The following is a 14,752-nucleotide window of genomic DNA, read 5'->3' on the forward strand; positions in this document are numbered from 1 at the left end:
ACCCCCCCATGTTCGGGGATACATTATTCCATTTATGTTAGTCACATGTCTGTGGAACTTGTTCAGCTTATGTCTCAGTTGTTGAATCTTGTTATGTTCATACAAGTATTTACACATGTTAAGTTTGCTGAAAATAAAACGCAGTTGGCAGTGAGAGGATGTTGCGACAATGAGCTCACACTCTGGCTGAGTGTGAGCTCCGGCAAAGGTCATGAATTTTTCTCTCTCTGTACATTCAAGACCAGTTGGAGTCCATAAAGGGAGTCCTGCGGTAACTGAAAAGCAGTCTGGAGATCTTCAACAGCCTGAACCAGAGAAGGAGAACATTAATAAATTACTAGCATCTGCATATAGATGCAACTTCGGTTGCATCCCATTTCCCAAATGCTGTCACTTGCCACTGGCATAGCTGCAGCTTTGGTGATGTGCCCTGGTCTAAAGCCAGACTGAACTGCTCTCAGTATGTTCCTTTCAATTAATTTGTTTTTAACTGTGTGTTCATCAGGGATTCAAAGACCTTGGCCAGGATATGGAGTTTAGAGATAGGATGATAGTTATTAGCATCTGAGGAATCTTGCTAATATAAGCAGATTTCCAAATGCTGGGTATGGAATTGGTCAAGAGACTCAAGTTGACAATGTGAGCCACAGGTTCAGTAATAATACCATCTGCTATCTTTTAGAGGTAGGAGGGATCCAGGTTGTTTGGACCTGCAAACATTTTAGTGTCTCTTGCCTGTAGAGCTTTACAGACCTTAGCAGAAGAAACAGGCTCAAAATGTTAATGGTTCACAAGGGCATTTAATTTACAGTAATAGAGCTTACATTAGAAGCCTGAGCAACAACATTATCAAAAACGTACAGCATGCAGTTGAAGTTGGAAGTTTACATACACTTAGGTTGGAGTCATTAAAACTCACTTTCAACCAATCCACAAATTTCTTGTTATCAAACTATAGTTATGGCAAGTCACTAAGGACTTAATTTTTCCAACAATTGTTTACAGACAGATTGTTTCACTTATAATTCACTATATCCCAATTCCAGAGGGTCAGAGGTTTACATACACTAAGTTGACTGTGCCTTTAAACAGCTTGGAAAATTCCAGGAAATTATGTCATGGCTTTAGAAGCTTCTGATAGGCTAATTGACATCATTTGAGTCAATTGGAGGTGTACCTGTAGATGTATTTCAAGGCCTACTTTCAAACTCAGTGCCTCTTTGCTTGACATCATGGGAAAATTGATTAAGGACAACAAAGTCAAGGTATTGGAGCGGCCATCACAAAGCCCTGACCTCAATCCTATAGAAAATTTGTGGTCAGAACTGAAAAGGCGTGTGAGAGCAAAGAGGCCTTACTAACCTGTCTCAGTTACACCAGCTATGTCAGGAGGAATGGGCGAAAATAGACCCAACCTATTGTGGAAAACTTGTTGAAGGCTACCCGAAACGTTTGACCCAAGTTAAACAATTTAAAGGCAATGCTACCAAATACTAATTGAGTGTATGTAATCTTCTGACCCACTGGGAATGTGATGAAAGAAATAAAAGCTGAAATAATTCTCGGTACTATTATTCTGACATTTCACATTCTTAAAATAAAGTGGTGATCCTAACTGATCTAAGACAGGCAATTTATACAAGGATTAAATGTCAGGAATTGTGAAAAACTGAGTTTAAATGTATTTGGCTAAGGTGTATGTAACTTCAACTGTACATGAAGTGCTTGTTAAAAAACCCTACAATATGGGCTTTATCCTTCACTTTATTAGAATCCATCATTAATTGGTCAGGAAGGCCAGAGGAAACATTAGAACCTGACATTGATTTAATATCCTATTTTATTTGTCACATGCATCTTAATGCTTACTTTCAAGCCCTTAACCAACAACGCAGTTTAAGTAAAAATAAAAAGTAACTAATTAAAGAGCAGCAGTAAAACAACAATAGCGAGGCTATATATAGGGGGTACCAGTACAGAGTCAATGTGCGGGGGCGCCGGTTAGTCGAGGTAATTGAGTTTAATATGTACATGTAGGTAGAGTTAATAAAGTGACTATGCATAGATAATAACAGAAAGTAGCAGCAGCGTAAAATGAGGGGGGTGCTAATAGTCTGGGTAGCGATTTGATTAATGTTCAGAATGTTCAGTGGGGCAAAAAAGTATTTAGTCAGCCACCAATTGTGCAAGTTGTCCCACTTAAAAAGATGACGCCTGTAATTTTGATCATAGGTACACTTCAACTATGATAGACAAAATGAGGTAAAAAAAATCCAGGAAATCACATTGTATGATTTTTAATTAATTTATTTGCAAATTATGGTGGAAAATAAGTATTTGGTCACCTACAAACAAGCAAGATCTCTGACTCTCACAGACCTGTAACTTTTTATTTAACCTGTTATGGCTGCATCCCTTTGTTCTCAATTTCCACCTGAAGACATACCCTAATCTAACTGCCTGTAGCTCAGCCCCAGAGGCAATGATATGCATATTCTTGGTATCATTTGAATGGAAACATTCTGAAGTTTGACCTATAACTATATACAACATATCAAATAACTATATACAACATATCAAAAAGCAATTCTAACACACACAAAAGAAAAGTTTAAAAAATAAAATAAATAAATAAAAAGAGTACACCCTTTGGAAGTGCTCGACACAATATTTTGCTGCCTGTGCGATGTCCCACAGCAGTCTCTTTCTGATGTAAAGCAGAGGCAAACTGAACAAGTGGTTCAGTTCATGCGACACAGAACACAACGACGCCTCCATGCTGTGCCCTTTTGGCCCTGAGGCACAGTCATGCCTGCAGTAATGAACTGTGGCATATGAACACCACTGGGGGGGCAGAGGTAGTGCGGGCAGCATGGCACCCGGGGCTCCCAGTCAGAGTCGCTATCACTGTGAAAGAAAACATTTAAAAAAATATTTGTATTGTATGAGCCTTTTATCATCACATAAAATAAACAGATATGTATTGTATAGAGCAGAGGGAACAGTCACTAAGGTGAAGTGCTGTTCCATTCAACTCCGGCCATTGTTGTGGGCCTGCCCTCCCCTGAACAGCACCCAATGGCTATTTTATATGGAAATGGAGAGGAGTAGCAGGCGCAGTGGCCTGTGTGTTTGCTGTTCTACTCCATTCCATTTTAATTAAAAAAAAATGGAAAATATAATCTGACATGGAATACATATACACACACAAACAAACCACACATTTCATTTCAAATTGTATTTTTTTTGCTCAATATATATATATTTATATTTCATAAAACGGCATTAGCACTTACCCGTCCAGAAGTACATCCTGTCCTTGCAGAAACAGCTCCTCAGTTCCTGTTTGAATCATAACACTCAAAGATTCCTCAAACAAAAAAATCTGTCTCACTTTCACTTTTACTTTAGACTTTGACTTCGCTTTTCCTGATTTATTCGCCATGAAAAGTTCAATGAAATCATTGAAAATACAACTTTAAGAAATACAGCTGCGTGTAACAAGCCTCACAGCAACTCCTCTGATCGCCAAGGCGAGAATGGAGTTCGTTACACATGCGATATTAAACAAGGAATGGTGCTCCAACCCAAAACCATTACATACTGCCGTTTACCTCAGCTCATTGGCTATCTACCCAGCTAGATTTCAAGAAGATCAGTGGTCATTGGGCAGAAATACAGTCCATCAACGAAGCTTCGCTAAAATGATTGGTGAGCAAGGTAGTCATTGCTCGTTGTCTTCAAATCAGTTCACTTCGGTCAATACGCCCCGCAAAAAAAAAAAATGTTTGGCTGTGTTGCAAACATCCAGAGGAATGCACTGAAATCAACCATGACTAGATAAACAATATTTTACCGTGTGTAATTACGTCGAATGCTCCGTAAAAAATTGATAGAGATGGAATTCACAGCACAAACAGGTTCAAATGTTTCGATTTAAGCTAGAAAAATGGATTTTATCAAAGAAAACGGCACTTCATTTGATCACTGGGACCCTCAGGAAGAGAAATAAGAGCAAGATATCAGAATGTAAGTCATAATTTTACCTTCAGATGTGAATGTGTAAAAACTGTCATGGTGGAAAATGTTTGTTGCTGATTGCTCTTCTCAAACAAAAGCATGGTATTTGTTTTCTGTAATAGCTATTTTAAATTGGAAAACGTAGTTTGATTACCAAGATTCTAATCTTTTGAAGGGTGTAAGACACTTGCATTTTCAAAAATGTTTAATGTTACGACGTTGTATTTTTATTTGTCACTCTGAAATTTCCCCTGATGTTGATCCCTGTACAGGGATCGCAGCCATAACAGGTTTTAAGAGGCTCCTCTGTCCTCCACTCGTTACCTGTATTAATGGCCCCTGTTTGAACTTGTTATCAGTATAAAAGACACCTGTCCACAACCTCAAACAGTCACACTCCAAACTCCACTATGGCCAAGACCAAAGAGCTGTCAAAGGACACCAGAAACAAAATTGTAGACCTGCACCAGGCTGGGAAGACTGAATCTGCAATAGGTAAGCAGCTTGGTTTGAAGAAATCAACTGTGGGAGCAATTATTAGGAAATGGAAGACATACAAGACCACTGATAATCTCCCTCGATCTGGGGCTCCACGCAAGGTCTCACACCGTGGGGTCAAAATGATCACAAGAACGGTGAGCAAAAATCCCAGAACCACACGGGGGGGACCTAGTGCATGACCTGCAGAGAGCTGTGACCAAAGTAACAAAGCCTACCATCAGTAACACACCACGCCGCCAGGGACTCAAATCCTGCAGTGCCAGACGTGTCCCCCTGCTTAAGCCAGTACATGTCCAGGCCCATCTGAAGTTTTCTAGAGAGCATTTGGATGATCCAGAAGAAGATTGGGAGAATGTCATATGGTCAGATGAAACCAAAATATAACTTTTTGGTAAAAACCCAACTCGTCGTGTTTGGAGGACAAAGAATGCCGAGTTGCATCCAAAGAACACCATACCTACTGTGAAGCATGGGGGTGGAAACATCATGCTTTGGGGCTGTTTTTCTGCAAAGGGACCAGGACGACTGATCCGTGAAAAGGAAAGAATGGATGGGGCCATGTATCGTGAGCTTTTGAGTGAAAACCTCCTTCCATCAGCAAGGGCATTGAAGATGAAACGTGGCTGGGTCTTTCAGCATGACAATGATCCCAAACACACCGCCCGGGTAACGAAGGAGTAGCTTCGTAAGAAGCATTTCAAGGTCCTGGAGTTGCCTAGCCAGTCTCCAGATCTCAACCCCATAGACAATCTGTGGAGGGAGTTGAAAGTCTGTGTTGCCCAGCAACAGCCCCAAAACATCACTGCTCTAGAGGAGATCTGCATGGAGGAATGGGCCAAAATACCAGCAAGTGTGTGAAAACCTTGTGAAGACTTACAGAAAACATTTGACCTCTGTCATTGCCAACAAAGGGTATATAACAAAGTATTGAGATAAGAATTTGGTCAATAACAAAAGTTTATTTTCCACCATAATTTGCAAATAAATTCATTAAGAAATCCTGCAGTGTGATTTTCTGGATTTTTTTTCTCTCATTTTGTATGATGAAAATTACAGGCCTCTCGCATCTTTTTAAGTGGGATAACTTTCACAATTGGTGGCTGACTAAATACTTTTTTGCCCCACTGTATGTGTGTGTGTGTGTGTGTGTGTGTGTGTGTGTGTGTGTGTGTGTGTGTGTGTGTGTATATATTAAATATTGTATTTTCTTATTCCTTGTTTACTATTTACTATTTTTATTATATTTTGATTCTGCATAGTTGGGACAGGCTCGTAGGCAAGCATTTTATAGCAAAGTCTACACCCGTTGTATTTGGTGCATGTGACAAAATTATATTTGTTTTTAGTCTAAATGCATAATTTAGGGCTCTTTGGGTCAGAACACTCACTTGAAGTAATACTTCTGCAGCAATCCTTGGTTCTCTTGGAAGAGACGGAGATAGCTTTCTAATGAGCTCTCACTCAGTGCTAGGTATAGCCAGGCACGACCTGCATAGAAAATAAATATAAACAAGGGACAAATATGGGCATATGTAGGCATATTTACTAGTACCATGTATTATTTATTTCCTGCCTGAACTTCGAAATAAGTAGGCCTGCAAAGAAACTTCTGTAAAAAGATAAACATATGTGCAAACACCAATGGTAATTACTGTAATCCTGACCTCAAATAACAACATCATCATGCTACATTTCTGGCATGTGGCACAAGAGGAACTTACAATTGGCAAACCACTGGCTAACATATGTCATTCCTTTTATCACAGTAAATATAGGTGTATGAATTGATTGACAGAAATGGCATGTATGTATTAGGGTTAACTGCTGTGAAACGTTTGTTTCTCAAGTTGCCCACAAGACTGACCATGAATGTGGATGTGTGCGTAAGAAAGCAGTAAAAATTGTGTTCTTACTTCGCCCAAGGTTGGTTGCTATGTGCTGGAGCTCGTCTACCTGCCGGACCACTTCCCTGCGGGTGAAGTGTAGAACCAGTACCCAGTAACCTGAGGAGATATCCTGCAGCCTGCAATGCACAGACTATGAGAATTGAACTGAGTTAGGATGTATTAAAGTACTGAGCAGATTTAGCTCTCAGTCTTCTTACCCATAGAGTAGAGCATGGTCAAGGTGCTCACACAGTCGCTGTAGGACCCGGTCGTGATTCCTGATGGCTGGAGTTTCATCCTCACAGGCAGCAAAGTAACTCTGCAACTGCAGTCAGAGCACAAAACATATGGAGCTGACAAGAGTACTAGGCCCACAGCCAAACTAGAAATATAGGGATATCTTCTTCATGAGATGTTGAGAGGAGTCCCTCAGTGACAGATATCTGCAAGCATGGCGCCTGAAATTGGATAATTGCTACTGTACATCTTATCCACTAAATGGTATTACTATGACTGACTTAAAAGCATTAATCAGACTTTTGTTCATAACCCCTGAAAAAAGACTAGTTTAACAGGACTGACTGAATATAAAGGAATGTAAGGATCTTAAATTCCAGTCACCTGATGACGATCATGTGACTGGGAACAGGAACAAACTGAATATAAACTGGAGAGGACTTGAAAATCATACCAGGCAAGGTCTATTAAAGCACTGTCAGTCTGGCACAGTGCAAATACTTTGGAAGGATAGGACTGAACGTTAAGTGTACAGATGTATGCAAAGGTGAACATCAACAAACATTCAACCAGGGTTTAGCTTAATTGATTAAGTAACCCAGAAGTCAAATTGAATGTGGTCACAGTATGCGTAACTATGCCTATATTAAGCAAGCATATTGAAATGTGTTTGGAAAATAAGCAACAAAAGTTATTTTGGTTTTCATAAATAGACCTAGCTAACCGAGGGTTGTTGAATTGGCCGTGACTCAGAATTTTAGAAGCAAGAAAGTGTGTTTACGTGACAGCATTAGCGAATACAACACAGTGTCAGCTAAATTAGCAAGACAAAACACCCATGACATTACACACGTAATCCATGTGTTTAACGTTAGCTAAACAATCTTCAAAGACCTCACAGATAGTCAGCAAATGTTTTCTACGATGAGTCAGGCCCACCTATCATGGCAAGCAGGGTAATACTGGTGTTTACCGTCTTCAAATAAGTTAGCTGATCTTACTAACATGACTTTGAGTTAACTGTATGTGTATAGACTTGATATCAGTCTTACCTTCTTGACAGACGAAGAAATGTTTTCCAATATTCGGTCCTTGACTTTGAGTTGATCCATCACTGACTGGTCTCCTTGGCTGCCTGCAGCTGTCAGCTGATTTCCAGGGGTCTCAATGTGGTCTGCTGTCGATGTTCTCAAAGCTAGCCAGCCATATATTTTCAACACTGATAATTGGCTAGCGAAGCGAACAACATATCAAACAAAGAGCTGGCTAGGTAATGTAACAACTAGCATAAGACAACATGGCCATGGCTAATAACGTTTATTGGCAATGTCGTCCTCCTACTAAGGTTCGAATGGCTAACGTCGTTAGTCAACCGAACTGGCCAGCACGTTAGGTGGCGTCAGCGCTAGTAGGGAGTAAATATCCTGCTGTCGTAGCCGGTAACTTTTACTTTTTGTAGTTGGGTAGCACTCAACTTGTTTAAACTTATGTTGTAGTTCAACTTTATGTAAAATGTAGAAACCATGACCAAGTTTTAACAAGCTCGATGTTTAGTCCGGAGGAATATATTCAAGACAATGCTAACCCAGTTTCTAAAGCCAGGGGTGCAACATCGCGAGGCTTCCGGGAACGCTTGCGAAACAGAGCAAGCAGAACAGACCGGGGTTTCGGATTTAACAATTCAATTACAGAAGTGAAAAGGTATTCTTTAATTAATTTTCTAGAAATGTCAATACACAACCTAGATTCGAGCCCACGTCTTAAGTAATTGAACATGTTATTACTCCAACCTCGTGAAATTGACACGTTTTCCTTTGTCAAAAATTACTTTATCGAAGGAGTGCCTTTAAGTCGGCGTCCAGCACGTGCGCATTCCGAAGCGAGACCATCATTAGACAGAAGTGTTTCTGCGCATGAGCTTAGCTAGCCAACGTCGCCATGACATGGCCTAGAAGCGTGATCGGGTATCTCCATTTGGGAAGCAATTTCTGCCCATCTTCATACTGTACTGTCTATGGTTAAGTTTAGCAGCTAGCCATTTGAAGTGAATATAATTGACTGATAAGTCACCAAATGCCTGTGAACGAGCCCGTGACACACTAACATCACCTCCAACAAATGTGGGTAACTGATTTTTTTTTGTGCTGTAGTTTTTATTGTACTACATGTTCTCTACCCTATCCAGCTCAATGATTTATATATATACACACAATTGATCCAGCTGCGGGTTACTAAATTAGATTAAGGATAGTAATAAGACTTCAACAGAGTGGAATGTCAACATTTTATTGTAGTTTAAGGATTTGTGTAACGTTTGTTGCAAATATGTTAGTGTTTCTATTGGCAAGTCTATTTGATCAGACAAAACACAAATATTCAGTGCATGTACTGCATCAAGATGTTTTTTATCCTCATACACAAGGGGGTGGGATAAACATACATTCATGGGATTTTTCCAAACAAGTGTTCCATCTGTTATTGAGATCGTGAAGCAACCATATCCAATTGCTGACTGAATTCAGAGATGTGTAAAATAATCACTCAAATGATCTGTGCACAAGTGTATTATTTTCAGAATTACAAAAAATCTCAGCCACAGCTGAATTAGTTTGCCTGCAAAGCCCTCATTAAATTCCCCCACAACCAATAGAGAAGCAACATGTTCAATTCTCACCAACTCTTCTTGCAGACTCTGCCAGATGATTTAAGCAACCAAGAACCTTCACCCCGATAAGGCAAATTCTTAATCTTACCACCCCTCCCTCCTAATTTAATAAGCGTTTCATCTCCCTAGTCTGATTTTTCCTTTTCTTTCATGTGAAGGAAGACTATGCTGAAGACAAAGAGTCCTCCCATCATGGAGAAGACACTGGCATAGTAAGGGAACGCTGAGGGGATGAAGCGCTCATACTGCGTGTGCTGCAGAGGACGCACCGACACCTATGGGAGAGGACATGTATACATTAGCAATTGAGTACTATACTTTGTTTGCTTATAGTGTGACACGTACAATGAATTAGCTGGTGTAGCCCTTGATATACTCAAGAGCCTTTCAAAACAAGACAGTTCCCTCACCTGAGTAGAGGAGTACAGGTGTGTGTAGCCTAGCCTGTTGTAGTCCACCTTGAACTGGAACACTCCATACACGTCAGGCAACTTGAACTGGACGCTGTATTTATCTCCTATTCAGGTAAATATAATTATTTGATTGACATCAAACTGTTCAATCAATTTCCACAATGTAAATAATTATGAAAATAAAGAGTAATCTCTGAAATGTTCATACCATTTTTCTTGAGGTAGGTCCTGACGAAGGGGTCGATTCTCACAAACTCCAACTGGATGTCTTCCCCATCAAAGGGAATCCAGCTGCCCCCGGACAGCATCTCAATTACAACGCTGTACTCCTGTGTCGGAGGAAAAGGACAGAAACAATTGGCACATTTTCACATTTTAATGTTTCGTTAAATTTAGAAAAATAACTAAATACTGTCATAATGGACAGCAAAAATGTCTTACCACGAGATGTTGATGGATTAAATAGTGACTCACCACAAGGTCTGTGATGGTGTAAGCTGCAGGAGGGGTGCTCTCCCCCACAGGATGATGTGTAACGGCTCCCACCCGGAGTACACCGGCTTCCTTGAACACCCAACGGGACAGAGCCTCGGCTAATTCCATGTTCCCAGTCTGAGCGTACCTACAAGAGATCCAAGACTGGAATTAAAACACAGTTATTCCATTTCTTAAAATATAAAAAGGTGATTATTGAACAATGAAAATCAGATTAAAAGTAGGGCAGGCAACAACAGAGCAGATGATGAAAAGCATTATGAGAAAGGGTTACCTCTGGGAGCCAGGTGTGGCCTTCTGAACAGCGGCGTTGAAGTAGGCGTCGCTGAAAAAGTGCAGTGAGCCACTGAATACCACTCGGGCGTTATTCCTGGCCTGGAGCCCAGCAATCAAAAGAGTGTTCTTTCCAACAGCATGGGGGTACTGTCCAGAAAGGAGAGCGTAGTGTCAACCAAAATATAAAGTTTCAGTTATAAACACCGTACACACATAAGTTAGTCAAATTTCAAAGGAGAATGTTTGATAAGGAAGGAAACAGTGCTGGTATTACCTGAGAGATGGGTCGGTCAGGGAAGTAGGAGTAGGAGGTGGAGGAGCCAGTCAGAATGTCCAGGACCAGGGGGTTATCTGGGTCTGCCACCATGCTGGAAGAAGGGGAGAGGACAAAAATCCTTTACCATAGAAAAATATGTCCATAGGGGTATAATAACATAATACCAGTGTAGTAACTCCCTCGTTTAGAACTGACAATACTTGTTCTCAACTGTAATGGTAGACTCACCCAACACCCTTGAAGAGGATGGGTTTGTCACTGGGGTTCCCAACAATAGTGGGAGCCTTCAGAAGATTGTCTGGATCAGCAACAATCAGGGTATGCTAGGGGAAGGAATAGGGGGGGAAGTTTACCTCTTATGATTCACTTCATTCGCCTACCTCAAGTGCTCTGCAATTTTAATGGTCACTCAATACCCATTTCACACCTTTTCTTGAGACTTAACTTAGGAATTCTACATTATTAGACAGAAGTGTATTGACACATGCCCCTGTAAGCAATTGCAAAACCTAATGCTATAAGGTTTACATTAGAATGTTCTTTCTTCTGCTTACCTCACCAGGGTCTGACACATCGTAATGGTGATGATCAATGACAGCAGTCTTCTCCTCATCAAACTCAATTCCACATTCACTGCCTATCTCTCTCAGAGGGTCACCTAGGACAAAGGAGATTACAGGAGAATGGCATTAGTTACTGTGAAACATTCTGACCAAACCGACTCAGTGCGCGCATGTTTTGTCTATCCCCATCAGACGTGCTCATGACAAGCAGGTTTAAATACCAAACCAACTGAATGAACTATATTCATTATTGGACAGGTCGAAACACACATGAAACATTCATGGATATTTAGCAAGCTTGCTGTTGCTAGCTAATTTGTCCTGGGAGATAAACATTGGCTTGTTATTTTACTTGAAATGCACATGGTCCTTTTTTTCTTTGTAAAATTTTGACCCATTTTGAGTCACAAAATCATGTGTTCTCTACTCTGACAATTAATCCATAGATAAAAGGGGAACCCTAGTTAGTTTTATTTAATTAATCTTCCCTCCTTCATTCTTATTCTTCTGTGGATTCTATATGGCAGTTGGCAACCAAATTTAAGGCGCATTACCACCACCAACTGGACTGGCGTGTGGATCTTGTTCATCTTTCAATCAACCACGTGGGTTCGTATGCTCCTAAAAACCAATGAGTAGAGAGGCAGGACTTGCAGCGGGTCAAGCGTCTAAAATGGAACTAAGTTTGTTGATGTTTGGATGAAATTATTAAATAACCCGTGTACATTTATTTTGCAACATCTTGGTTATTTTGGTAAGCACGTACACGTTGTAGAAACAACATCTGTGGTTTTTACACAAGTAAGAATAATATATTTTTCACTTACCAATATCAGAGCTTGCAGCAACCAGGACATTGCCTCCACCATCGATGAAGGAAGTGATTGTCTCAACACTGATGTTGCCACCAAAGTCTTAAAAGGATAAAAGTTGCATTAAATATTTAGTACTCTGTTTGTTGTAACAAAAATGATTTGATGCAAGATAAATGTCAAAAATTATAACTGCAATGTTAGGTAACTAACCTTCCACGGATGGGGAGAAGATGATGAGGTGGTCATAGAGAAATTGGCCATATTTGATCAGTGAAAGAGAAGGATCATCTGCAGTCTTGAATGAAAGGTCAAAGCCACGATCTGCAAAGAGGGACATAGAACTACATCAGCCTGGTGGAAATTGATTTGGAATTAAGTCCGCTAAGTTACTTTGTTTTAAACCATTTTGATGCCCAGGGTGGGTTAACACAGCATTTCTAGTGCATAAAAAACAACACACACGTATGCATCATTTTGGGATAAACATCATGTAACAGTACATGCGCAGTAGGGACTGAAAGAATGTGTATGAAGTAGTAGTACAATCACAGTGCAAAAACAAACATTCTCAGGTGCCCCGGACACGTAGTTGTGCAAGTGGACAGATACGACCTTTCTTTGCCTTTAACATCGACAATGATAGCTAGCTAGTTACTTCTTTTTTTCCCCCCCAAATCAATGCCACATGCCCCAGTAGTGACACCTATTCCTACCCTATGGAACGTTGCGTTGGCAACCTAGCTAGCAAAGATTAGCTAACAAGCTAACGTTAGTGGAGTTACGAGCGCTAACTAAGATAACATTAGCTTACTAACGGAACGAAAACAAATTAATGAAAACAAATCTTCGTTATGGATTTTTAAAAAATAAACGTATAATTGTAGCTAGCTATCTAACAAATGGCTGAGAAAAGAACATGTATTCCTTCCACCTGCCAGACTGCGGAAGAAGATTGCATGGGTATCTCTGATGTTGAGGTTGTCCAACAAAACGAGCGTCTTTCCGTCAGCCAATGCCATGTGCATCATGGACGATATCATCAAGAATAAAATAAAATTATTTCCCAACAATCTGGATTTTGTTTGAGCCATGCTTACAGTGCGTTTTTTTAACAACAAAGTAGAACTGCACCAATTCATTTGCTTGTCTGAGGTCCACTTCGCCATTTTGGAGAAGAAGTCGACGTCAGCGTTCTTCTTCTTCTTTTTAAAATGTGTACTGGCTGATCGCAACCAACTGAAAGGCGCATACACTGCCATCTACTACACTGGAGTGTGTGAGGCCCTATTAATCTTTTTGTTGTATCTTGCCCTGTGTTTGCGCCTACTGTTTTTGAGCGTGAATTCGTTCCACTTTGTGACACAAAAGGGAGGGAAAAAATGTCCCTACCATCTAACCCTACACCCATTAAACCTATCCTATCTGATCCGATACTATCGCTCAACACACCTTGTAACTCCTCTGCAGTAAAATATCATACACCCAAGTACTTCTCTGCAGCTACCACCACAACATCTATTTTCTGTGATTTACGTTTCCATTTCTGCAGTACAGTTGATATCCATGGCTATGAATGTTAAGGAGCCAACCTCACTGAAACACATTTAATTCCTATCACTCTCTATTGGCCTCAGCCTACTCACAGAGAGCTTCTCAGGATCCCTTACACTGGACCCCTTTTCCTCTGCTACTCTCTTCACTGCCTCAGCATACAACACCTTCTGAACTACTCTGATCCTGGCAACCTCAACCTACCTTTCTCTCACCAGACACTTCTGATCTCCAGGACCATGGGCACCCTTACAGTTAACACACACAGCTTTTCCCACCAATACTACACATTACTTTGTCTCATGCCCTCCTGCACACTTCTCACATCTAAGAATCTCCCTCCTACACACGGTTGCAACATTACTATAAGCTTGGCACCTAAAGAACCATAATGGCTTCAGAATAAAAACTCTCACGGGATAAGTGACATCCCAACTTGACTTTGTCGGGCAAAGACTCTGCATCAAAACAGAGCAGGACAGACAGTGTATTCTCTGCTTCACCACACTCTCCACTGGGTCTGCGTCACACCAAACGGCAGGCGTTGCAGACACCACAAATCTTCCAAATTCAGTTGGTCCTCCTCAACACTTAACATCACTCCAATTATCATTCCTTTCAATTGCGCCCAGATAGCAGAGAAAGTCACAGGTCTTGTCCTGGGACACCTGCTCCTTCAGGATGGAAGACACAAAAGTTACTTTCACCGATTCAACAGTCCCCAACCTCTTCTTCACCCATCCTGATACCACATATGGATCAGCCAGAAGGCAAGGATCCATTCTCTCCAATGTTGTGTCAATCCTAAAAAACAATCTCCTACCAAAGCTATGGTTACCTGCAGATTGACTTGGTGAATGCTTGACCGCCTCGTACTGTCCTTTGTCTTCCTGACTATGTTCCCGATGTCTCTATCTAGGGGGTAAAACCTCCTCTGAACATTTCAAGATACAAAGATGGAGATGTGTCTGACTTCAATTACTTTCCTAGCACCAGCCAATGCACATTTTTCAATATGCATCTCTATCTCTATTACTGGCTAACGGATCTGAG

At 40.7% G+C, this 14,752-nt stretch overlaps 2 protein-coding genes across 3 annotated transcripts in view; both read right to left on the reverse strand.

The window, feature by feature from the left end:
• Positions 1-8,815, reverse strand: part of LOC118360946 (pleckstrin homology domain-containing family M member 2-like) — a 49,279-nt gene extending 40,464 nt beyond the window's left edge. Inside the window, exons 1-4 of one of the 2 annotated variants that reach the window (XM_035740543.2) lie at positions 7,697-8,815; positions 6,626-6,732; positions 6,435-6,544; positions 5,910-6,009 (exon numbers count right to left, since the gene is read on the reverse strand). In XM_035740543.2, coding sequence (XP_035596436.1) covers positions 5,910-6,009; positions 6,435-6,544; positions 6,626-6,732; positions 7,697-7,756 — 377 coding nt within the window. In that variant the 5' untranslated portion in view covers positions 7,757-8,815. The remainder of the gene's footprint in view (positions 1-5,909; positions 6,010-6,434; positions 6,545-6,625; positions 6,733-7,696) is intronic. The other variant, XM_035740542.2, reaches the window with a different exon arrangement.
• Positions 8,816-8,916: 101 nt separating this feature from the next.
• Positions 8,917-13,331, reverse strand: LOC118360948 (dolichyl-diphosphooligosaccharide--protein glycosyltransferase 48 kDa subunit). Its single transcript, XM_035740548.2, has 11 exons — positions 13,080-13,331; positions 12,359-12,469; positions 12,161-12,247; positions 11,325-11,428; positions 10,999-11,093; positions 10,768-10,861; positions 10,492-10,640; positions 10,197-10,344; positions 9,931-10,051; positions 9,720-9,826; positions 8,917-9,584 (listed from the first exon to the last, which is right to left on the reverse strand). The coding sequence occupies exons 1-11, from the start codon at positions 13,312-13,314 to the stop codon at positions 9,435-9,437; spliced, it is 1,401 nt and encodes a 466-aa protein (XP_035596441.1). The 5' UTR covers positions 13,315-13,331; the 3' UTR covers positions 8,917-9,434.
• Positions 13,332-14,752: the final 1,421 nt, after the last annotated feature.

This window comes from Oncorhynchus keta, chromosome 28 (genome assembly GCF_023373465.1).
Source record: "Oncorhynchus keta strain PuntledgeMale-10-30-2019 chromosome 28, Oket_V2, whole genome shotgun sequence".
Classification (NCBI taxonomy): Eukaryota; Metazoa; Chordata; class Actinopteri; order Salmoniformes; family Salmonidae; genus Oncorhynchus; species Oncorhynchus keta.